Below are 27347 nucleotides of genomic sequence, written 5' to 3' on the forward strand. Positions count from 1 at the left end.
ATTTCCCCTCGCTGATTATATTTTACCAGGAGAATTGTGTACATTTCTAATTGAAAATTTTGCTTTTTTTTCTTCTGATCTTATGCAAAACTCCGACGAATCCTGGAGGACGATTGCGCAGGTACATCCTTGTAAAAAAATTGAATCGTATGAGTCAATTTTGGAACCTAGGAATGGGGTTGCGTTTTTTTTGTGCGGGAAAACTACGAATTCTATTATTAACGTGGTGCAAAGTGTCGCTTGCGAGAATATTGGATGAAGACTTCCAAGTTAAAAGTTAAAGTTAGTGAGATAAAATTTTAAAAAAATATTAAAATGCATTGAAATGATGAAAGAAAAATGATAAATGCCGCGCTATAACCGTTCACGATGACGCTCATGCAACATTTAACCACGCGCAACGTGTGACGTATCAATAAAAGCATTCAACATCGTCATCTTCCTGCAAATATTTTATCGCCAAACTCGAGGAGTTCCAGTGGCAACGGCAGGGTAATCAACGATCAATTCCTTCGAGGCTCGGTTTCCTGCCCGACCGACTTCGGTGGGCGGCTTTCGGGACTTCGTTAAGGGAACACATCCCCGAAGGAAACCAACTTCCCTCCGATAAACGAAAGGAAACAAAAGGAATCAAAGGAGCATGCGACGATCGAAATATAATAGGGTATCTAAATTGAGCGGCGGAAAAAACCGAGACAAGTTCCTACACTTAACTTCCGGCGAGAAGTTGGTGTCATAGACTGCCGTGCCGAGTTGAAACGCCGTAATGAGAATTCAAGCGTTGCCGAATGTCCCATAAGAAAATATATATTTTCGAAGAAACTTATAATTATTTTTCTTTGATTTTTTCGGACTTTTTAGATCAAATTACGGACGATATCCTTGGAAAAAGTGGGAGAGAACTACTCAAAAATTTTCCTGGAAATTCGTAATTTGTCGAAGGAAATTTGGCAACGCTTGATGGTTCATACGGCGTTCTTCCTTAGACCGGCAGAAAAGAGGCCTATCTTTCCGCGGTGGAAAGAGGACGAACGACGCGGAGAGAATTCGCTTTTCCCGCCCGGAGTGAGAACTTTCTCGACTCCTTGAATGTTAATTCGGATTCAGGCCGAGAGACAAACTTGAGCAAAAATATTTGCTCTCGACTCGTTTGCACCCAAACAAACACTTGACGCGCTGCGGTGCATTCCCGGCGCGACGATGCGATGCAGACACCCGAAAGAAATCCGACACGAGTGAACGACGCCCGCCGCTTTCAAACCCTCCGCAAAGTCCCCCCTCCCCCCATTTATGAGCTTTTCCACGGCTGAAAACCCTGGGGACTGAGCATTTCCACGAACCTGACCTAGCTATCCTAGCATTGTGATCGGGTGTAGGCGAAACTTTTTCCCGCGATTCAACAAACTCAAATCCGTGGCAGCACTCGCCTTTACCCGATGGGTTTGTTGCGGTTGTTGCATGCAAGAGATACTCTGCTGTGTTAAGCAAAAACGCCATATGAGCGTTCGACGACAGCAGTCAAATAATCTCTGACAAAATACCAATTTCTTTGAGAAGTTTTGAATAGTTTTCCTTGACTTTTTCTGAGGATATTATTCAAAATTTTAATCTAAATAGACTGATTTAGTGACTACGTCATTTGATATAATATCGAACTCTTGTTTCAAACGAAAACAAACTAACATAACTTCTTGCACAAACTCTTCATGAGTTAATCCTGTTAATTTATTGAATTTAGTCATTGACCGGTCCTAAATCAATTAAAGTCTTATTAAACACGAAAAATTTCGATTGTCAGAAATACTTGGACGCATTTTACCACTATGGCGCAAAGGACGCGAGTCAGATACATTTGTTCTGTGCTTGTTTATATTTGAACCAAGGGTTCGATATTATATCTTATGACTTGATCAACGTGGTAGAATGTTCAGAATTTCTCGTTAAAAAATCAAATTAAAGAGAATTTGTATTTTTTTTTGTATTTTTTCTTTTTAAATTCAACAATATTTACTACCCTATGATAGTCCTGTTTTTTTCTGTTCAAAATTGTGATTAAGGAGACACATTTTGCGATGTTGTGATTTTTACCTTATACATTAGTCAATATTGAAAAATATTTAAATTTTCATTTTCCGTAGCTCATCAATAAACCCGCCGTACATGTCGGAATCCGGAACTTTACATGCCTTGCGGAACAACGCCGCCGGGAAAATCACCGGATTTGAGGTGCTGCTCAAGTCGCTGGACCACGAGTACCTGGCTGACGACAAAAGGGTCAGAGGCTACAACGTGAGTCAATTTAAATGCTGTCTCCTTCTTTCGCCCCGACCGCCAAAAGGGTCACCGTAATCACATTACACGCACCAGCACTCACAACTGTGTCCGCATCACGCCTTTTCCGAGTCCTCAGATACAGCCCTCGTTCCGACACCAGCCCCTTCGGAACTATGAACGCAAAACATTTAGCAGCTAACCTGATGGTGTTGCCTACGTTAATGTTAAGTTGCGTAAAGTGCTTGTCGGAAATGTTTCCACTGGCGGGTTTTAAGATCTTGCACCGTGAGTAAGAGGAAATCTTGAATCAGCAGAAATATTTAAACTTGTGAGAAAGTGACAAATTCGTAAATTTAATTTTAAATTTTCTCTGCATGAGAGAACCCAGGTGAGAGAAACGCAGGTATGTCTCTCTGAGGGCCTACCAAATAAAGTTGCGCGACTAGAAAACCGCAAAATCGAACCTTGCTACCAACTTTGAAAATGAGAAATGATGCGGACAAAAATGAACGGAAAATGAAGTGGAAAGTTGAACTTTGGGAAAGAAATGATGGTAAATCGGATGACGTCCTTAACCTGCTAGTTTAATTAATTTATCTCCATTTGATATTCAATATAGTTACGACTAATCAGAATCGATAATCTAGGTTTGCGCGAAAGGTCTAAGAAATAAATGAGGATTGCACGAAAAGCAACCTTAACATCTGCTACAGGAATGTGCGAATTTAAAATGAAGTCAATTTTAGGTAGAAGTTTTGGAAAACTGGTAACAGTCGGAAAATAAACACATTTTTATGTAAACGCTAGTTATATGGTTAGTTTGTTGACAAATTATATATGTCTCACCTTCTGATGATAATGAAGTGAAAAGATTGAATAATGATCGTAGGTATAAAGAACTTTCCTAATTTGTCTCGGAAACAATATTTCATCGGGCGAAACGAGGCAACGTTGGAATGCTCATACGGCGTCAAGACACAACATGGGCTTGTTAAACTGTATAATTCAATGCCACGATTATTCTAACGCGAATTCGAAAAATCGCGCCAAACACAGCGCGGCCGGCGTTAAACGTATTTTAGCGCCTACAAGACTTTCAGAATACTTCACGCATTGCGCAAAACAACACGATCGGCGTAAAGCCCATATCAGCGCCTACAAGACTGCATGAATACTTCTCGCATTGCGCGTAACGCAGTGCAATAGGTCAGTTGGCTTGAAACGCATATTAGCGCCTACAAGACTGTAAGAAAGCTGTAGGACTGTCATCATTCTTGACTTTCTGCTCCAGTTTTTACCATAATCAAAGGAAAAATATGTATCCTCGTTGTAATGATTCTGAAACTCGGATGTTATTTAATTTTTTTTTGTAGTGTAATGATTTTGTAATGGCGGCATCGTTCTTTTCGTGTTTGTCATTGGAAGGAATTACTGTTTTGGCCGCCTGGTTTATATAGCTAATTCCGCTTCTGTGTTATATGAAAATTTTAAACGTTCATTTTGCACTGTTCAGAGGTTTATTTTGAATTACGAACTTTCTTTAGAGTTGTGAATCTCTTTGGAGATTGATGAGATATATCGGGCGATGAGGCTTAGTAGTTAGAACTTTACATACTCTGACTTTCTCTGAAATAAACATCAGGTGACCTTTTAGGATCACTTGTCAACCTTTAAAAATATGAGAAAAAAAGTAAGACGTCAGATTATGACCGTTATTTTTATACTCAAAGCTCTCTTGAAAACTTCATTTTGAAAATAGATTCCATTACAGCTGGGAAGTGATATTTAAATATGAGATTTGACGTTATCGTCGATAAAAAATGGTTGATAATTCTAATGTCTTAAGTCTCTGCGAGTGGTTTGTTTACTTTACAGAGGGCCCTTGATTATAATCCGTTTGTCCTTGATTTTACCTTGAAGCTTGAACTTCAGTGGCAAGAAACAGGGCCGGAAGAAATAAAGTTTGAAAGTGTCGGGAAGGAGATGATTCAATTTAAGGGCTTTTGTTTGATCTTAGCTTTTAACTTTATATCTAACCTTCCGGCTTTGATCGAATTACATGCGCGGATCGTGTATAAACTTACCGCATCTTAGACTCTGTTTAAGATTTATCTCAGATTAGTCGTACCAAACTTTATAGTGTCTATACTTATGAATGACTGAAAATGGACTCTTGGATTAATCGATTTAATCCGCAATGTTCGCAAGCTTAGTGAGAGAACTGACCAGCTCACATCGAGGAAACTGAAAGCTTCGATTATATTGAATTTATACTAAATAGTTTCACATATGGTGAGACATTTTGGAATTCGGGATCTTAACCCGTAGGTAAAAATTAAGGGATACTATCAGACTACCGGAAGGACTATTTTACGTTGTCAAACAAAGATGCACCTCTACCTATACTTTAGGAATGATCCACCTTTCGTCACAGCGTGCTATGTCAAACATGACCCTTCGTTTATAAGCCGAAGAAAATGAACAGTAAGGAAAATAAAACAGCATAACGATTTTCAAAGTACGAATTTACATATCTCCATTGCGGTGTTTTAAAATATCTGCTCCAATTTCATTTTTTCGAGGTCGAGAAACAAACCAACTTCATACACTGGAAAAAAAACACATTTGATCTAGAGTTCAAACTCTTGGAAACATTGACAAGAAAAAATACTATGGATTCAATCGGATTTTTGCTTGAAACAAAACGAAATCCGCTTAAATTAAGGGCTTGGTTCTTGATTTAAGCTAGCTTCTGATTGAATCAAGAGTACTTTTTCTTGTCCATGTTTTTAAGAGTCTGGACTCTAGATCCAATGTATTTTTTTCCAGTGAAACTTAAAATTATACGGAATAGATTGAGAAGGAAAATCAAGGAAGTTGTAAAATAAAGTATGACAGGAATTCTACAGGGTCGCAAACGAGGATACGTGGTTTTGCACTTTGGCATCGAGAGGTTTCCTCAAGTTCAACGTGTGAGAATAAGGAAATACATCTGCGGATGGAGCACACGACGTCATCAACACTTTCAAATACGTTCTGCTCGCGCTGAGGTTTAATCTCCGTCAAGGCGACAAGTTTGGAAAACAAGTTTAACTTTCGAGATGGAGTTAGGTCAATTCAATACTAATCGTAACTGGCACGGGAGCACGTGTGAAATCAGAGCGAACGTGTTGGTCAAGAGTCCGTGAACGGGGCAAATCAACCCAATTTGCCCTCGCTCCTTCCCTCTGGGCGCCAGCAGGGGGAGGGGGACGTTGTTTCACACCATCAAATTTGTCGACAAATCACAAGCAACAGCGCTCATAATATGACGTAATCAAGAGGGTTGCAGGAACCTCAAACCCTCGCCTTAACTTAGTTGGGGAGGAGATTTCGCAGGGATTGGTGACGTTGCCGCTAGGTTCGCGGTCACCGCGTTGTTTCTCACATCAAAAGCGCTGTCTCCACTCGTCAAAATGGAGGCTCAAAGTGAATCGATTTCAAAGATAAGTGGCTCGAAGAACTCGATGCGATTGATAAGTGTTGCAACTCAAAATAGAGCAGCGCGACTCTTTTTTGATCAACAATCGCGAACAGATCGTATTTATCGATTAATTTTAAGCTTCCATTTTGACGAATAGACACAGGGCTAAAGAACGTAAAGCCCTTGTCCTACGATCAAATTAACTCATCAAATATAGTCATCAATTGCAAGATGGCGACTGGTTTTCGTGCAAGACCGCTATCACATGTTAGCGGGCCGTCAAATTTTGATGAACCCGTCATCTTGCATTTGATGAGTTCATTTGATCGTGGGACGAGGGCTTAACGATATTTGGACCGCGTTAAGCAGAAAGGAGCCAAGCATCATCAGCTATTGCCAAATGTAATTGGGCAATTTACTTTTTTCCATGAAAACTGTTGTGCGGTTTTTGCGCAAATTTCAGTGAATTTTCTACACAGTACGAGGCAAACCCCTTTTAATTCTCAATGGAATCCGAACAAACGTTCTCTTGTAAAAAATTGAATTAACCAGTGAAATTTGGCAATGGCAGATGTGGTTTGGTTCCTTTCTGCTGAACGCGGTCCATTTCAAGATTGCGAAACCTCCTTAATTGTATTTTTACCAGGACACCATTGTATATGTTGTACTTACAGTTCCTGAATTGTACGAAAAAATTAGCCAATTTTCGAAAATTATTACTCTCCTAATTTTGTAATTAATTCAAATTTTTAAGCCAATTTTGTGATTTTCAAATAAGGTTTTGTTCTCCTGCCTGGGATACGATGGTTTAATAGTCAATTTTTCGATCGAGAGTGATCCGATTTGAATTTTCATAATGGGCGAATATCAGCGGTAAGAGTGTACTGCCATTTATATAGTTTTGAAAAAAAAATTCATAATTTGTGTATACAATAATCAACCTAAGTCTTTAAAGCAATAATTCCTTAGATTTTTCAGCAGACTAACTCTCTTTTGTGATAGATACTTTAAATAAAAGAGGCTATGTCTGGAGCGCGTGGCAACCTAGAACTTCATCCCGCACTCAACTTCATTTGACGCGAGCTTAATTTTTACCCCACGGCTTGCTTTGATGTCTCCTCATCATAAGATTTAACCTTTCTTTCAACCCTTCGCTAAAACATTTGCAGAGCCGCGAGACTATACAACCCAGATTTAATATCGAGAGGGATTACTCCTGAACTTGACCAATATTTTGCTTTAAATATAGAATTGCGGTGTCGCATTGGAGGTCAATATGTGTCACACCCTTCGTTTTCTGTTTTTCAGTCCAATGCTCCAACATGCCAGCTCGAAATCACTGCGACTCCTAATTTAACCTTCAGAATATGAAGTTCTGAACTTGACAAGAATTTTATGTCCAAATATGAAATCACGGTGTCACATTATGAATTTCTATTCATCTTTCATTTCTCCCTTTTTTCTATTTTTTTCTTTTTTATTATTTATCTTCTTCTTATTCTTCTCTTCTTTTCCTCTTTTTCTTCGCTACAATTCCTCTTTCATCTACTTCATCTCCTTTTTCTTTATCTTCTTCTTCTTCTTATTCTTTTTCGCTTCTCCTTATACCTCGTCCTCTTCTTCTTCTTATTTTTCTTCGCTTCTCCTTATACCTTGTCCTCTTCTTCTTCTTATTCCTCTCCACCTTCGTTTGCTCCTTCTTCTCCTCCATATCCCTCGTCCACTTCGTCATCCTTCTCTTATTTCTCTTCTTCATCATCTTTTTCTTCTTTCTCTTCTTCATCTTCTTCTTCTTTGTTCTCATCGCCTTTTCCTACTTCTTCATTTTCTTCTTCTCCTTATTCCTCTTCTTATTCCTTTTCTTCGTCTTCTTCCACTTCTCCACCCTCTTTTTTTCTTCATCACCCCCTATTCGCCGGTCTTCTTCTTCTCGTTCTTCTGCTAGTCTTCCTCCTTCCTTCTCGGTCTTCTTCTTCATTCTGCTCCTTCTTCTTCTTCATCGTCTTCGTCTTCCTCTCCTTTTCTTTGTTCTCCACCCTCTCTTTTCCTTTCTTTTACCCCTGTTCCCTCCGAAGTCTATTGAGTCATCATCCAACGTATGTTAGGACCTGAGACCCAAGTTTGTCAGACTAGAGTCAATATGGATTTTGATTGATGTCTTCACTCAGGTGATAATCCACAGCCCGGAGGACTTCCCAGACGTGTCATCCAACTTCGTGGTTCACACGGATGCCCAGAAGGTGACCCGTATCACGGTGCTGGCGGCGGTGACTCTGGGCGACTCGTCCCTTCTTCGGCTCAGCGAGGAGGTCCGAGGCTGCTACTTCATCCACGAGTACGACGTCGCCACCGACACGCCCTCGTTCGTCGGCAACGACGAGAGCAACTGCTACTCCAGATGCCGCCTCTCCGCCATCTACAGCCACTGCAACTGCACCCCTTACTTCTTCCCTCCGATCAAAGGTAACCCCGTCGCAGACGACATACTCTACACGGAGAAAAAAAAACTTCGTGCGTGGGACCCGAAGTTTACGTCATGTGGATCTCTGAAGTTTTCGAATTGAGCATCTGAACACTTTAGGTCCAGCGCTGAGGTTTGGATCACACATCTGAAACTTCAGTTCTTACATCTCAAGTACTTCGGTTTTCACATCCGAAAAACTTCGGTTTTCACATCCGAAAAACTTCGGTTCTCACATCCGAAAAACTTCGGTTCTCACATCTGAAGTACTTCAGATGTAAGAACTGAAGTTTCAGATGTGTGATCCGAACCTCGACAGCTAGACCTAAAGTGTTCAGTTGCTCAATCCGGAAGCTTCAGAGATCCATATTACCTAAATTCCGGGTCCCACGAACGAGGTTTTTTCTCCGTGTAATCTACGTACTCTACATATATACCCAGAGCAGCTCCATGTAGAATCTATTTCTGAATGGCTCTCCGGCTTTAGACTTTATAATTGTCGCAAACGGTTCAAGAGATTACAATTCAACAGGTTGCAAAGATTATAAATTGAATTGGACAAGAAAATGATGAGTTTTTTTCGAATGGATAAGTTTTTGCACTCTGCGGTATGCTTATTGCCGCGACGCAGGAAAACTTAAAGCGAACTTCAAAGAAGCGATACCTATTGACAGGTTCACAACATCGTTTAAAGGTTCTCGATAACTGATTTACCGTTTGACTGCTTACCCGTTCTTGCGGGCTGATCATTGAAATTGACAGGATAGACTCAGCTATAGATAAAGACAAATTAGGGAAAAAGGGGAGATCGGAGATTCTATTGGTGGAAGTGGGGACTGCAATGGACAAAAGAGGTAAGTAAACGACTAACTAACGGTAACCGACAAGAGACCCTACAGTCAGTCCATCATTTTCCCCCTTGGTCTGTAAAAACCACCCGGTCCAACTAATGAGATTGCTTTACACTCCCTATGTCTTTTTTGTCTATCACTTTGTCTATAAAGTTCAATAATCAGCCAGCAGCTTTCTCATGAAGCAACACAAATAATACAAAGGTGGAAGACACTATGTGATATGCACCTGCACCATACAGCATTGCATAGTTTTGATGACGTCCATTGAAGTGCTTTACAGGAGACTGCGTTGCTGCTCATATTCCACTGGTAAAAATTGGCAGTAGAATCTGTGTTCCAAAATACCATAGACCTACAGCCGGCTGTAAGATTTCCAATAGCTTCTATAGCCGGCTACACAATTTCTTATAGCCTTTTATAGCCGATGGCGATTAAGCAACAGCCAGGCGATACAGTGTATGCTAAACGTTACTAATTACGGATGCTAGGACTTAGTGAGTTTTTGGAATACTGCTCTCTTTTCGGGCCGTAGTATCTTGATGTATTTTGCGAGGAAAGCTCCGTACTTTTGATGGATGCCTGCCATTACTAATATATTAGAGCGCCTTCAGTTTCGTATGATACTGTGCAATACCTCTGGTGTGAAATAGTTGCTTCAAGCGCCGTGGCAGGCGGGCAGCCAGCGCGAAACACGCATTGGCGCCTACAAACCTAACAGGGATACTTCACGCGTTGCGCAATGCGTGAAGTATCCCTGTTAGGTTTGTAGGCGCCAGTGCGTCGCCGCTCCGCTTTGTGTTAGGCTCTAATATTTAATCTGGCGGAGTCAGCGTTATTCAACTCATGATTTTGAAATGTTTGCACATCCTGTATGGATTATTCTCATTTTAATTGATGAAAAAAAATATGTATTAAAGGAAAATATAATGTGTGTTTTGTAAATATTAATGGTGGTTCCGTATCAAACTTAATGATTTCCAAAGCACACGAATTTCTACACAATTTCTTATAGCCTTTTATAATCGATGGCGAAAAAGCAACAGCCAGGCGATAAAGTGTAAAGCCCGGCGATAGGAACTATAGCCCGGCTGCATAATTTTTTATCGCTCCGTATAGCCCGGCCGTATGATTTTCTCCGCATTCTACAGCCAGCTATATGATTTTCTGTAGCCTTCTTTAGCCGGCTATAAGAATTCCTATGGTATTTTGAAACGCAGCTCTTATCGCCAGTTTTTACCAGGGATCCACGTACAAGCTTGTCGTGTTACAGGTCTATATAGATTCTGCTCTTTCTTAGAGTTGAGCCATCGAAATGAGATTCTTTCATGATGGCAACTTAGCAGCATTTTGAGTTCATTCATAAACCTCATTCCCCGTTTCGGTCGTAAATAATCGTGTTCTGAGAACCATGAAGATTTCGGGCTGGCTATGTAAGCAATGAGTGAGGCAAGTTTTACTTTTCTTTGAAGAGACAGTTATAAGACAAACACTAATCCCCTTCTGAATACGGGACTCACGAGCCGTTTAGATAGACTGATGGTAATTTTGCCACTGTGCGTTAAATTCGGTATAAAACAGAAATTCTCACGATAGAGTAGGGAAAAAGCTCATCAGAGCTCAATTTTCTCTCACAGAGATTTACGAAACACATCCACAGTTGCCTCACTGCTTGGTCGTAAGGTTGTCCCGAACAGCACAGCTTCGAAGAGGCGTTTTATGCTTAAATGAGCTTTCTACCTCTCTCACGAAACTTCAGCTATGTACCGACTCAAATGCAAAATTGTTGACGTTAATCGCAAATGAGGGTAGTCTATCAATACCGGCTACCCTACCATACTTGATGAATCAGTGAGAATGAAAACACACCAACTCAGAAAAATTAATACGTTCAGGAGACACAAAAAAATACACAGTAGGTTAAGAGGATAGCACGAGGCAAAGGTTTTTATTGCCAAATATCGATGGCCAAAGTACGAAACCACGTATTTCCGTTAGCGACGTCGTAGACTTCCAGTCATACTTTATTTTTTCTTAGAAAACTTTTCTAACCTTCCTCCTGGAAAATTTCCTCAATTTGTCTTCTGTGTTATAGAATATTCTGTGTTCGATTCAACCTATAAAGTTGGCTTGTTTTCCTTTGAAAAAATAAAACAGGAGTAGAAAGTTTGAAACACCGCAGTGGAGATACGTGGTTTCGCACTTAGACCATCGCCATCGTTCTCCCCATTTTTTTAGAAATTAACGGAGAAAGCCTGAGGCATGTTGGAACATTTTTTCCCCATCAACAAAAATATTATTACCATTTGTTATTTTAAAGCTGGATGCTTTTATTATACGTTGGGATGACCCCCTCCCCCTCTCATTTCTAACACTTGAACGGACCGTTGGGAAGTTCGATGACAATGGACCACTAGACAAGGTACGAATTTAAGCATTCTGATACATGTCTCTTAACCAGAATTTCACGTAGAGCACGATTTGCGCAACGAAAACTAATGAAACAAACTCCAACGAAGATATTAAAGTTTTTATTTCACATTGGTCATGAGGAATTTGAACTACCCGCTGACAAGAAACGCAAAGCTCTACGTGAGTCAAATCGCGCACTACAACAGTTTCAGCAAGCTTCTCAGTCAAGTAATGTTCATTTCCCACCACGTGTTGTTCAAACTATAAGCAATTTGCTACAGCTGAGCCAAAGCGTCAAGATTGATGTTGCCAGATTTTTATATCGCAGAGACTGTCATGATAATGTTTAGCGCGCGATGTGAATCACGTAGAGCATTGAGTTTTCATGAGCGGGTGGTTTGAATTCACGCATCAAGAATCATTAAATATCTTCGGAAGGAGTTGATTTCGGTAATTTTCGTTGTGCGCATCGTGTTTTACGCGAAATGTCGATTAGAACATGTATCAGAATGCTGAATTTCGTACCTTGTCTAGTGGTCCATTCGCAAACTTTGCTCGTAAGTTTCCTTTCTTTTGCAAAATGATTTGAATATGGCGTCATAATTAAATTAATGAAAAAAGGAAACAGGGAAATGTTACGGGTTTGTTCTGCTTTTCCTTTGTGAAATAGAGTGAGCGCGAGTTCCTCATTTTCCGCGGTCATGCCGCCCCTTCTTGGCACGAGGCGACGAGACGAGACACTCGATTGATCCTACACCGCATGCCTCTGATTCACTCGCAGATAATTACTTCCTTTTTATCGAAGCAACAGCCGTTCATGGGAAGCGACGCAGTTGTTCCAACAATTCAAAACCGATCATAAAATACATCGAATATTAATAATTAAAGGGCTAAAAGGCGTGTTTCCTAGAATGTTCTTTCAATGACGAAACTGCAGATCGGTCAATAAACACAATTTATGGACTGCGATTTAAAATCTTGAAACAAATTGACCATCACTCCTGCCATCATAAATTCGACACTTACATGAGAAATTCAATTGGATTGTTTCCAAATAAAGTGGTTTCATAGTGGATCCAGACACCTTGAAGGGGGGGTGTAAGGGGGAGTATCCGGTAGCCTCCCCGGAAAATTTTTGAATTTTTGAAGCATCCAATTGCAATTTGCGTCAATTTCGTCATTAATACTTGCCAAATGTAAGCGTAATTACTTCCTGTTTTTTCCGTGCCTTCCTTTTTTCTTCCTCCTTTTTTTTGAACAAACCGAGGGGGGGGGGGAGGGGCTCGCTCCCTACGCCCCCCCTGAATACGCCTATGAGTTGTATTATCCCACATTCATCAATGTTTTTAGTGCCTATGCATTGTGATCCTCATAAGGTCTAGGTGTTGCTCATCGTATTAAAATTCAGTAAAATCTATTTACTTTTTAACATGGTCGTAAAAACTGTTATATTTCCTTTTCTTCCTTCCTTGTTGTATCATAGTCAGGTCCGATTAAATCGCGCTTTTTGACAAAAAGGAACTTACAGGGGAAATGTACTCACACGGGTTTAAGATCACGTAAAGTGACGAAGGCACTAGCATGTGACAAGTCACGCGCACATAAACAATGCATACAACTCATATTAGGATTGCTCTCTATCGTAACATCCACCGTATGAGGAGTAGTGACCGGAATGACTGAAATTGGGTCTAAGCTCGAGTGAGTGGGTCAATAGTTTATCTGACGCCGCCCAAATAATTGCGTCCAGAAGTAGGTAAGTACGCGTATGCGTAGCATCCTAAAAGTATTTCATATTGGAAACTATGCTCTAATTATCTCGCCTCACCCGAATCAAATTGAACACAAACATTTTATCTCTTATACTAACCGGATTCAATTAGTTTCTCTGTAAGTGATGTTCTAATGATACCGTCTTACATATTTCAGCTGGGTTGCCTCAATGCGGGATTCAACACGTTCAGTGCTTGAAAGATATCAACGGTAAGTCTCACACTTACCATGTGACCACAGCTGTAATTTAGTCTGTGATGTCATAGGCTGTCGTTGTCATTAATCATCTTGTCTTTAATTGATTATGGAAAATGATTAATAATTACTCAGGATTTTCGCTGAGCGGAGCAATTCTTCACCTTTCCTTCCACCCATGAAAGAATCCTGTCTCTTATTTTAAAAGTGCACTGGTTTTACCATTAGTGACTCAAGAAATTACCCCAAATTCATCATATACAGGAATTATTTACGTTTTTTTAAATCATTATACCGATGGCTAAAGCAAAATAATTGCATCTTCGATTTCGACTTTGCAAGTCTCCGTTCATTTTTTTCTGTCTAATAAGATAACTACCCATACCGCTCTTCTTCAAATTTTCTCGGACAGTGAGGTTTCTTCCATCGATCTACATGATCCACAGTAAATGATAGACTGATACTGGTATCTTAGTTTTACAAAATATACTATATTTGGACATTTTTAAATGTTGCGATGAAAATAAGCACTGTAAAACTTTAGCCATTGATGTATATTGTTTCCGCCAAAAAATGATTTCAACGTCCGGATTCTGGAATAACGTCGTAATTGAAAGACGCTAGAAATGTGCTAGTTCATGAGGAAAGAAAGGAGAGATAAATGAGAGGTTTCCTGACTTTTAGAAGGGTTAAAAGTTTCGGAGATAAGATTAACAAGGACTTGCGTTTGCACAATATTAAGAAAGTGAGGAAATATTCCCCGCTTTACCTCAGGACGCTTCCTAGCACAGTTCGGCCAGAACAGCTATTTTAATCTTTCTCTCATCGACCGAGGACTCCTCATTCTACTAGCTCCTAAATTAGCAGAGATGTGGTTTTGAGAGCTTTTGAATCTTGAGCATTATTGACTAAAGGAGGCACTCCTCCCGTTGTTAATCCAGAGGTGAAAAGACTATGACGCCCACCGGTGTGTTAGACAAAAATCACGCTACTCAAATGGAAATCCTCTATAGAAACGCCGTTTATTCTCCTGCATTTCAGCTCAGGAGATGCCTCAAAAATTTAATCTGCTTACAGTGTCGCCAATTCAGGGAGACCTGTCTCAAATTTTCGTGAAATCTAGTGTATTGGAAGTGAATTTTTCCGTTAAATGTGGCAATGCTGCACATGAAACTTGTACTTCTAGCTTAAATTGTGTATTTGTTGTTGCCTAATTGTGCATTTAAACAGTTTTCCGTTTGACTACTTCTCACATTCTGTTTTGACTTTCATGGCTATACGGTCACCACGGAGTTCCTTCCTGGTTAAGGGAAAGGGAGCATTCTTTTATAACCGCGGCGTAAATAGTTAAGAGGTTACCATAAGCTAGTTTCGCTTACAACAGAGTGTTATAAACAGTCTCTTTCATGAATTGAAAATAATGGAGTAGCTACGCATGACATAACTTTTTTGAAGACTTTTTCAATAACGGAATGACGGTTTAATGACGGTCTCAAAAAATGGTGATCTGGGGCTGGTGGTAAGTGTGAGATTAGCCAATTAGGCTATTTAAAGTTCGGTAAAAAAAAAAAAAAAAAAAAAAAAAAAAAAAAAAAAAAAAAAAAAAAAAAAAGGGAATGAATTGATATAATTCATCTGAGCATTTGGACTCACCGATCACCATAGATGTGCAAAAAAGTCGAGATGTATTTTCATGAAAAAATGAACAACGAGGGACAATTTTCAGACAGAAAAATTTACAGTTTCAGAGATCCGTGATTTCGTATTTTAACTACGGCTGCGATCAATATCAGTAATAATTGCTAATTAAGAGCGGATAAAAACATATGTTCATGTGTACACTGTAAGGATATGATAAGATGAAAACCAAAGCGGGAGCCTAGGAAACGCTCCAATGCCAAATTAAACATTTTTCAGTAACAGATGCAGTCAAAATTGAAAGTCCTCTTTTACTAGTTATTTCGTGCGCTTTCAATCTTGTAGGATACTGTGCAACTCCTCTGACGCGAAATAGTTGCTTAGAGCGTTGCGGCGCGGCAGGCAACGAGCGTGACCCGCGCATAGGCGCCTACAAACCTAACGGGATACTTCACGCGTTGCGCAATGCGTGAAGTATCCCGTTAGGTTTGTAGGCGCCAGTGCGCGTTCTGCGCTGCTAATACACCGCTCCGCTCTGTGTTAGGCTCTAATATTTAAACTCGCGGAGTCAGCGTTTTTCAACTCATGATTTGGAAATGTTTGCACTCTTTGCATTGATTATTCCCTTTTAAACCCAATGCCACTACCAACATTCTGAAACTCTTCACCTCTTTTAAATTAAAAATCTAAATTTTCGTACGTACACCCATTTTAAAAATTATCTGTAAATACGTTAATAGCCTGTGACGCTGAATGTCTTAAAATATATTAACTAACTAACTATTTGGCATTATCATTGTATGTTCGCACGTTCTTTATTTTTGACTGCCTCAGTTTCTCTGTGAGCAAAATTCTATCCCAAAATTTTAAATGCTAATATGGATTCAGGCCTAAAAAAATTTGGAAGATGTTATAGAACACAATTTAGGAAAATTTAGAATTTAGAGATGAAAAAATGAAGGAATAGGGACAGTTCATATGAGTAGGTAATCTCTCTCACCCATTTTTATTGAAAAAATAATTAATAGCTTGGATATTTCTCCCAATTAAGTCTCATCAATCAATGATCGTAAATCAAGCATCGTTCATGAGATCACAATCGCGATGAATGACGTCATCAAAAGGAAAGGCGTCTCTCAAAAGGAAATATCATTGTTAGTACTAAACGCAGAGACTTGGCGCTCATTATTTCCTTCCAATATAGATGAATATAGGAACTTGTTTTAATTTGGTAGTTCACAGAAACTCCCACATCGAGACAAGGCTCTTTAACCAGCGCAACTGACTATTCACCGCGTCCCGACAATAGGCATGCCATGCTCGGAATCTGTCTTTCAATTAAAAATATTTGATGCAAAGCATAACATTTCCCTTTATTTTATCGAGGACTAGCAACCAACCCGTGCTTCGCACGGTGATAAACCGTCATTAATGAAATTACACCATGTTATAACAATATTTTTGTATTAATATATTTTACTATACCTATTATGCCCATATTTATATTTTTCAATATAATTATTCAGAAGCTACAAAATATTTTTACATATGGGGGCTGTTGTTGTACCCATCAGCAAAAACAAAAAACATGTTTGCGAGTATCAATTTTGTAAATATGGTAGTAATTTATAGACCCAGCAGTCTTGAAAATAAAAAATAAATAACTGTTGTAAGAAGATGTATTTATTAATTTCAATAAATAAAAAAGGCAAATTTTGAGATGTTGCTCTACACTAAAAACATTAAATGAAAAATCATACAAAAGAATAAACTTAAAAAATATAAAATCATGAGTGTGACAGACATTTTGAGATCTTGCGCTAGACCTAAAAAAGTAAATGACAAATCCAACAAAAGAATTATTTAACATTATAAATAATAAATATTAAAAATTTTGGTAATCTCTTGTATTGTTTATATTTGTTTGTAGCTCTGGTATTTATTAATCCTGTAACAGAAAAATATACATATTATGAAAAACATTACACAAAGAAATAAAATAATTTGAATATTGAGGTAGCAAAAATCACTGAAAAATCATTGATACATCAAGCTTTAATCAGCGATTGACGAAATTTTGAGGAAAATCATGATTGAATCACGATTTTTTTTTTGTGCCTTCAAAAGGTCAATCATGATTAAATCATGATTTTTACCTGTTAAACACGTTGCATAGTCGGTTATTGAAGGCGCAAATAATCATGATTGAACGTTGGTAAGATCCTGATTAAATCATTTTTCATTTCTACTTTTTTACCATCATGTTTGAAACCACGCAAGCATTATGCGACCTGCAGGATATGGTTGTGGATTATTTCGAATTTTTTTTTTTAAATGATACTTTTTTAAAAAAATGTAACACAAGTAACAAATCTACAGATGCCCCACTAATTGATGTGCAATTACTAAAAATTATCAAGAAGGAAAAAAAGCTCCAGAAACTCGAACAGAATCATTCAAGGAGCAAAAAATAGTTTCTAAAAAAATCATGATTGTATCATGACAAAATCATGATTTAATCGCAAAAAATCGTTACAACGTCCCAAGAAAATCTCTACTAAATCTTGATTATGCAATGATTTTAAAACAACATGAAAAAAATTCAATCAACTCATTATTGTTGTTCATAACTGTTGAAGCTTTGAAGCGTTTTCAATTCTCTGTGAAAGTTTGTTTGCATTAAATTAACATAAAACTTTTTTATAAACAATATTTTTGGTTTTACAAGTTGGTTGCAGAACAAACAAATTTTCTGGAGAACTAACTCTTGAAAAAGCTACGTATACCTGTCCATGTGAAAAGCAATCATGCCTTAGATCTACACCAACTGTTTTTAACGCTAGACCTTGTGATTTATTTATGCTGATCGCAAAACAAAGTTTCACAGGGAATTGAAAACGCTTAAATTGGAACGGCAAGTTTGATGGAATTATAGGAATTTTGGGAATGAATACTGTTTCTCCTTCATTTGGGTCTGTAATTATTTTTGCTTCAATTAAGTACTTATGTAAAGCAATAATAATTAATCTGGTACCATTGCACAATTTAGGAGGTTTTAGATTTCTTAAAAGCATAATGGGTACACCAACCTTTAAATGCAATGTATGTGGAGGACAACCAGCAGGATTTAAAGTGTTTAAAAATTCAACAGGATACTGAACTGCATTTTTCTGCATTTTTTTTTTTTTTTCAAAAAAATTTTTACTATGAGCGCATCATCTAACTAAAACCAAACCAGGGTTAAAATGTGCCCTAAAGCTTTCTTGATAACATATCAAAAGCTCGTTTTAGTTAGACGATGAGCTCGGTGTCAAAAAAGCCTCGGATTAATAGAAAACCACGAATTTTCGCTAAAATACGCCTGCAGACCTATGTTTAGGCAACCGTTTAACAGGTATCAAGTGGCCTATGGGCTAAATAATGATTATTTCCGTAAACTATAATGAGTCAACTCGGAAAACCCGCATAAATTTCCAGATTTAAGTTGATGTTATGCTATTAGTGAAAATATGCCTCCACTACTCCAAAATCCGTTATCTTCATAGCTGTTTGTATGGAAAATTCTATTTTTTTTTGGACACAATTTAAGGAAATCTCCTTGTAAGAGTCTAAGAAGACTCGATAACTGCCCTCGATAATATACTTAGCGTGCATACAGTTTGAGAGACGTGTTTCCTTAGGATTTTTGCGGATGTCCCTTAAACGTCGATTTTTGTAAAACGTTTTTTTTCAACCATGAGCGCATAATCTAACTAAAACTAAACCCTGGTTAAAATGTGTCCTAAAGCCTCCTTAATAACATATCAAAAGCTCGTTTTAGTTAGACGATGCGCTCGATGTCAAAATAGCCTCGGAGTGATAGAAAACCACGAATTTTCGCTAAAATACGCCTGTAGACCTATGTTTAGGCAACCGTTTAACACGTATCCAGTGGCTTATGGGCTAAATCATGATTGTTTCCGTAAACTACATTGAGTCAACTTGGAAAACCCCCCTAAATTTCTAGATTCTAGGAGGGGGCCAAAAAAGGCCCTTATCGATACCCCTCCTTAAGAGACAAATTAATCGAAATTTTGAGAAAATTCAAAGATGAAAATTAATCAAAATAAATTCAACTTACCTGTAAACGAAAATTCAAAGATGAAAATTATTCAAAATAAATTAAACTTACCTGTAAATTTGACCTTGTATTTTGAAATAGTATGGACTAACTCCGGAGATATGCGCTTTGGAAGCAGACAGAGATGCAAAAGCCATACAATTGTTGTACCTCAAAATGTTTGTCATGAAAATGGGTTTGGAGAACAGGTTGCGAGTTGGTCATTGATTCCAGGCTCGGCAATTCTGAGAAGACCATTATGACAACATCTGTTAAAATGGCCGTTCACCTCCTCTTTTTTGAAATTCAAGGCATCACAATACATGGCACTTCACATTTAAAAGTCCGAAATTATTTTCCGGATAATCATTTTCGATAAAATTATCAGTGCTCTGCCGAAATGAATTGAGGTTATTTCCCTGTTCACCCCTACGTCGTACATTATCCATCTCACTGAGATAGCCATCATGCCGCACTTTGCGTCGCGCGGATAAATTGCGAGAAACATTGCCACGCTTCGCCGGACGCCCACGCTTTCGACTCCGATCCATTCCCAATATTAAAACGAAGACGCGCACTTTACTAAAAATTCGGGATTCTCCATACACGACAACAAAATTCAAAAGACGACGCGCACTGTACCAAAAAATCGGAATTCTTCATAAACGACGAATGTCCATGATAACGAACGCCTCGGGCAGCCGAGTCATCAGCTGACCGAGAACGAACAGCACGGGGAAAACGAAAAACCGCGCATCTCCTAGCGGGACGAACGGGATAACCGTTTTTCCCGAGGGGGCGAGGGGGGCCAGGCACGCCGGCCGATCTCTATTTTTTTCCCGCCGTCGGGGGACCGGGACGGTCGAGCCGGTACCACCCGCGCACGGATCGGCCCGGCGGTTCGCGCTGAATTTTGACGCAAAGAAAAGGCTTACGGAATTATATATGGTGAAAATCACGTTCATCTTGCAAACGAACCATTTCACAGAATGAGAATCTTCTTTTAAAAAATCCATGGTAACTTTAAGAAATAGTGTGTCTTTGCTTTGAGTTTTTTTTCTTTCCTTTCTTTGGTCATCTTTATTTAAAAAATGAATATGCATTAAATCTCCCTCCCCTTTCCCTCTAATTACATCAACTTTCAAGAATGAACGCAGAACATTCTTAACACATATGAAAATATAACGTGAAACTACAAATTTCGTGATTTCGGCAACACTGCTCCGGTTCGGAATCTCCAAAATTAGACAGAAAAAACAGCTGATCGAGACGCAATAAAAGAAGGGAAACCACGACGACCAGACGACGACGATCGATCGCGGAACACCGCTCTAACACACGGGTCACCCTTTTTTAGCGTGTTTTCAACCCTTAGAATCAAAATTTCGAAAATCGGACGACGAATTGCACCCCTTCAGCACGAACCGCACATGCGTACAAAGTTTCAAGGAAATCCGCCTTCGGGAAGTCGCTGAAACATTGGGTACAAAATTGGGGCCTCTCCTTTATAGTTATAGATATGAGAGTGGTCTTCGCAGTGACTTCCATTATCGTTGCATGCGCCATGCTGAAATCGGCTTAGTTGCGGAATGTAACCCTCATGCATTGAAGTCTCGTGACGTAAAAGAGTAATCCGGACCTGGTCGCTTCTCTGACGAAAGAGCGTATCGCGATTTCCACATGAGCCCCAGAAAGCACGGGCTTATATGGAACTCGGCGCTCACGTGGATCCGTTCTTAAGTCACGGGGGCGAGGATGTGTGCGTTGCCGACCGGAGATCGGAATTAGCCGATGCGATGTATGGCAGAGCTATGGATGAGGAAGCTCCTAACGCGCAGATCAGATATTCTGCCGTGCTAAGGAAAAACGCAGTATGAACCGTCAGGCGTTGCCAAATTTCCTTCGATAAAGCTCTAATTTCCTGGTAAACTTATAAATATTTTTCTTCCAATTTTTAAGATAATTTTGTCTGCAATCTCATCGAAACATCCTGAAAATCTCGAAGAAAAATATTCATAACTTTCCTCAAAAATAAGCATTTTTTCGAGGGAAATTTGGCAACCTTTGAATGATCGCACAGCGTTCTTCCTTAGCACGGCACAGATATTCCGGTCGCTTCGAATGACAAACAAGGGACTTCACACGTTCGCCGAATTGTAAGCCTCAGATCAATCGGTCGAGCTTGCGAAAACACATACGCTGATTACTTAGGCCCCGTTAACCGGGTTGCATTCGCAGCGCATTGAGTCGCGTGTTATTTGGACGTATTCCTGTCAAACGGAACTATGTGCATTATGACGTGAGCCCTGTGAAGCATATGTCCTTATGGGTCTCAGGGATCATATTTTAATGCACATAGTTCCGTTTGATAGAAATACGTGTATTCGTCACAAGGTTGCCGCTCCTCACTGCTCGACGATCTTAACATTTTTTTCTTGAATATTTCGTAAGCCTAAACTCTGTTTTTTGCAGTGGCGATTCTTGCAAGCTGGCAATACTGTTTTTTCTCCATAGATCGATAGATCCATATGTATCGTTTGGTTCAAAATAATAGGACATAATCCCAAACAAAAATTGCAGGATTTAAGGGGGAAAGCTAAAGATGAGGAAACTTCTAGCAATTTCACTTTTCATTGCCATTTTATACTCAAAAGAATAACAAATCTATCACTAAAAAATCTATCACTAAAAAATCTATCACTAAAAAACCATCACAAGAAACCCGTTCCCTTAGATTACTCAATTGACTTTCGAGGTTATGTTCACATGTTGAACCAATCGATATCGGTTATAGGACATTTCGACAATGATTTTTTGTCCACGCACCTGTTTTTTCTATTAGTTTACGTCCACGCGTTTTTTCGGCAAGGGAGTTTTGGTCCACTTACCAATAGAGACTTAAAGTTAACAAGCCCAAATGTGAATACACGTAAGTCCTAGTATCTGTATTCAAGAACGTTTAGCATGATTTTTGAACTTCATAAGAGGAAAAAGTGACCTGATTCAAGCAGAAATAAGCTCGAATTTACCTCCGAGAGAATTTTCTCATGAATCAATAAAGAAAATAATGCATGTTGAGAGAAGAAAAGATGCTTACATGAAAAGAAAAGTCACTTACATCAAACAGAAACCCGTTTTCATTCATCTACTTTCCTCTTGATTTAAAATCAAATCTTCTTGACTGCATACTCAAGAATGTTTCTGCCTATGTTGAGTCACTTTCTCCTCTAATGACATTAAAAAATTATGCTAAACGTCATTAAATATGGATGCAATCACTTACTGAGTTTTTGGACTACAGCTCTCTTTCCGTGCCGGAGTATCTTGATTTATTTTGGGAGGAAAGCTCTGTACTTTTAAAGGATGCCTGTCACCCTTAATTTGTTGGAGCGCCTTCAATTCCGTATGCTACTGTGCAAAACCTCTGTTGTGAAATAGTTGCTTAAGGCGCCGTGGTACGCTGCGGCTCGGCGCGGCGGGAGGGCGGTCAACGCGCTTCGTGCATTGGCGCCTACAAACCTAAGTGGATACTTCAAGCATTCCGCAATGCGTGAAGTATCCACTTAGGTTTGTAGGCAGCTTTGCTCTGTGTTCGGTTTTAATATTTAAACTCGCGGAGTCAGCATTTTTCAACTCATGACTTTGAAATGTTTCCACACTCTGCGTGGATTATTCTCATTTAAATCGATGGAAAAAATAAGTAAAGGAAAATATAATGTGTGTTTTGTAAATATTCAGGTGGTTCCGTGTCAAATGACTTACAAAGCAATTCAATTTTTTCTTTTATATTTTGTGCTTTCTGTGCTACACTATAGTAACCAAACGCTTAAAATTGGACGCATTTGACTCTAAAAGGACGATGTTAAAATACCAATGATTGCGAGCTTCTTGGTTTTTTTTCCTCCTTTATTAATTTTTGTACAGTTTCTTTCAACACCACTGAGGCTAAATGATATTAATAACGATCCCATCTCTTAGAAAGTACTTGCCACGTTTTGAAAATATAAATGTTTTTAAAATGAAGTAATATTTTCATTAAAAAAATGTGTATATAAGGTATACTTCATATCAAAAATATTAAGGATAGAAATAAAACCAAATATTCACCAATGACAATTTGAAAAGATGAATCAAAAGGAGAAAGTAACATTTCATTTAAAAAATTAGTCGCCATAACAACACCTCCTTCTCTCTCAATTTTCTCATTTCGATAGTCTCAATAATATGATTTTACATACGGACTAAAATATAATGCTTGGACTAAGTCACAGTTGCTTATTTTATGCGTGGACTTAAACTACCGGACAAAACAGGTGCGCGGACAAAAAATCGTTGACAAAATGTCCTGGAGCCTCGATATCGATACAATCTCACCTGTTTGATGTATCGAATACAATCTATTGTAATGTAGGTTATATATTCGATCCTGAAATCGATATTTTCAATGGATTTGAATGGGAGAAAAACCGTGTTGCCAACCTGCAAAATACCCACCGGCTTTTGATCTCGAGTTTTGTTTCCCTAATTTTATTTTTGATTTTGACCCACCGATGTTACTAAGAGGGTTAAGTTATCAAAATTTTGAAAATAAAATTATGGATGGGTATTACGCGAACAAAGAAACAAAGGACAACACCGGCAGAAAATTAACCATCCTACTTACCTAATCGGCTATGAAGCTAAATTTGAGGGATTTCATCGAAAGAGTTCAAGGTAAAAGAGGAAATAATCAGCCCATCAAAATAGAGATTTTTCTTGTGCCCCTTCTTGGAAATGCAGGGATTTTGTTTGATTCCATTCCCCCAAAAACCTTATTGTGGAACGATCCTCTAGTTACTTTTTTATTACTGTAAATGCTAATATTTTGAAGTCGTTTGGTTGAAAAACAACTGGAATCGATCTTATTTTATTTTTTGGGGCATAATTTCATCATTCAAAAAAAAGAGGTAGGGATTGTTGTCTTGTTGGATGATAAGAACATTTCTGATTAATTGTGGTAGTGCCCCAATTAATTAAGTTACTGACCCAAATGTGACGGTACTACCGCAATTAACTGGAAATGCCCATGTCATCCAACAACTTGGGGGGCCACAATTTTAGAAGATAACCCCTAACATTTTATTCCGGGATCAGTTTATGTTATTCCGAGACCGATTGCGGAAGAGAGATTGGGAGACCGTTGTTGACAGCGATCTGGTGTCCTTGCGATTTCTTAATTTTTTATTAGTATTTTTTAGTATTAGAGTATTATTTTAGTATTAGACACAACACGCATTTATCAGAGGATAAATTTCTTGGCAAACTTGTGTTTAGGAAGCTTAGGCTGTTGAACAATCTTGCAAGAAAAATATTCGAGAGAGAAAAGCTTTAGCCCCTTAAAAGCAAAAAATTAGAGGGAGGCAGTGTTACTCTCTTTCTAGTCTGAATCCTCTGGATAATTAAGAAGCAAAAATATACTGCAATGTAAGCGAGAATGTGATATATGCAATATATACTCACTAAATGTTGTATGTAGCATTCTTTCTTAGAGGCGAAGTCTTCAACCAAGGATAATGAGTAAGAATTACATCAACGCAAACGAAACGCCTTCATTCCGATTAAATATGCAACCAAATTTCTTATCGGCTCGAATAGTTGCTTGTAACCCCTGAATATGCTATGCTGAATATGTGCTTGCTCCGGATTTACATTACTTGCACCGTAATTTTTGTCAGCCGTATTCTAAAGTCATAACTATTAGGTCCTCCGATCGACCTTTTTTAGAGTAGCTTTCAAAATTATGTTACTAACAGAAAGTTTTCCCTTAATCCTTTTACATCACGTTACACTAAATATTCAGATAGGTTATTCTGCATATTTACCCTTCGACAAACGCATGAAAAAAAATCGCGTAGTTTTTAGTTGTACTGAAGAAATTAATATCGGGTGTTTTTCACGCATACAAAAAACACCGATGGTGGAACTACCAAACCGCGAATCTTGATTGCGGTTTTCGAAAATTTCTGCTGATATGTTTTTTCAAGAAAAAACTGCTGGAATTTTTTGAAAAATTTTCACAGGATATTGTTGATAGAATGGAGAAAAATCCAATTAAAACAATCTGATGATCTTCCCAATGAAAAATACAATGTGACAGAAGATTAACGAAGTCGCGAACGGAAATATGTGGTTTTGCACGAACTTTCATCGTATAGACATGAACGCAACTAGCTTGATAACCTTGAATTTTTACGTTTATTTTAAGTTAGAGCTTTGCCAAATCAGATAAATATTCATTGAAGAGTTTCATGTCCTGAACATATACATTTTTTTTTCTTTATTTTACTTTAGTTCTTCAACGAAATTCGATGGCACCAAGCGGGGAACCAGGTTTCCCGGACTGGAGTTTGCCTGTGTACATGAACTGCCATTGTAAAACGCCGTGCAGTTTCACAACGTATACAACAGAAATACGTCACACATTCGCGTAAGTTGACTTTATGTCACGAAAACCATTCTGAAAATTTGGATTGGCCTACATTTCAACCCTCCATGGCTTAATTAGATTTCTGTCTATGTCTGAAACATACCTTTACGTAGAATATTTCAAGTTTTCAGATGGAAATTAATGAAAATTATCATTCATACTGCATTCGATCCAATTTCATTAAATCGATGTATACTTAAAGTTTTTAACTTCTGAAACGTATCATGAATTAGGTTATTCTTTTCCGAATAGTAATTGAAAGAAGTGAAAACAAAAAGATTATGCAAACCGAAACAAAGTTCTATCAAACTGAGCAATGGGTCAGCTGCGTTGGGCACAAAATCGTGTTTTGATGCTTGATTCTTGTAGATCAGCTAAAAGTATCAATATCGGTCCAAACGGCAACTTTCTCCGTTCAATATTAAGAGAGATATCGTGCTTTGAAAAATTCGGTTTATGACTTCATCCACCGTGCGGTGGTGACACCATTGGTTTCTTCCACCTTGCTTTCATCCCGGTTTCACACTGAGTAACCAGTGAAAACGTATGTCTCCCTGACAAATGAAAGCAAGATGGAAGGAACCAAGGGTGTCACTACCGCGGTGGATGACATCATTAAACCAATTTTTTTAAAGCGCTTTATACGTAGAGAGATGCCGCTTGGACAGATTTTACTATTTTTAGCTAATCCACAAGAATTAAGCATCGAAACACGGTTCTGTGACCAGCGCAACTGAACTGTTGGATTTTACTCTAACTCGAGCTGAAGAGGTGAAAATGGTTTCATTAAGTATGTGTTCCTTCCTTTTTTAGCATAGATTTGTTGATTTTAATAATTGATTTGTGTATATTTTAAGGCGGCAGTATTCTTTCAGGGACTTTTTTCAGACCTCGGATTATCAAGTGTACTTTGAAGTGCAGTATAAAGACCTGTATGCGATAAGCTATTTAAGATTTTTGAAGCTTGATGTGCGAGATCTAATGGGTAAGCTATTAAACTACAATTCTCTCTAAAAAATGCTTACGCGTGGATTGACCTCAGTTTGGCTCTCTTCGGAATAATTCATATCCTTTATCGACAAGTATACTTACCTTATAACTCGACAACTCAAAACTCGGGTCTAAGTTTTACACCATCAATAACACCATTGAACTTTGTCGACACTATTACATTTTTTTATTTTTTATAAAAAATTCAAACGAAACAGTGACTGATTAATAATAAACTCTGAGAGACCGAACAATGTAGATTTGTACTCTTTGATTTCATCCTATTTTTCCAGAGTATGTCTTAAAATAACAATAAAAAAAAAAAAAAAAAAAAAAAAAAAAAAAAAAAAAAAAAAAAAAAAAAAAGTGATCAACAAAGGTGATCTTGACGAAGTTTGATATTTTCAGCTATAATATGTGATAGGTATTGTTTTTCTCTCTTTTTTCTTTCATGTTGAAAAATTAGTAGCGAGTTTCGAGTGCTTTGAACCTGTCTCCAACAGCTGTGGCGTACCAAGCCGAAGTGAAATTTGATTAATATTCTCATCAAGTCGACGCCGCGTCTTTGATAATTAATTGATAATTGAAAGCACCGTCAAAGACCTCAATAAATTTTTCCTCAGGCTTGCAACCTCACTCAGATAATTAAAGATACGACCGTTGACATAATAGCACACTGAAAGTTAAATATTTAGATGTCATTTTCGCCGGTGGGTACGGACCAA

At 38.4% G+C, this 27347-nt stretch overlaps 1 protein-coding gene across 1 annotated transcript in view; it reads left to right on the plus strand.

Moving 5' to 3' along the window:
• LOC109034086 (pickpocket protein 11) overlaps positions 1–27347 on the plus strand; it is a 68358-nt gene that overhangs the window by 37083 nt on the left and 3928 nt on the right. The window contains exons 2-6 of the mRNA XM_072300074.1: positions 2139–2289; positions 7906–8200; positions 13391–13444; positions 25497–25632; positions 26490–26617. Of these exons, the coding sequence (XP_072156175.1) occupies positions 2161–2289; positions 7906–8200; positions 13391–13444; positions 25497–25632; positions 26490–26617 (742 nt within the window). The 5' untranslated portion in view covers positions 2139–2160. The remainder of the gene's footprint in view (positions 1–2138; positions 2290–7905; positions 8201–13390; positions 13445–25496; positions 25633–26489; positions 26618–27347) is intronic.

This window comes from Bemisia tabaci, chromosome 4, assembly GCF_918797505.1.
Source record: "Bemisia tabaci chromosome 4, PGI_BMITA_v3".
Classification (NCBI taxonomy): domain Eukaryota; kingdom Metazoa; phylum Arthropoda; class Insecta; order Hemiptera; family Aleyrodidae; genus Bemisia; species Bemisia tabaci.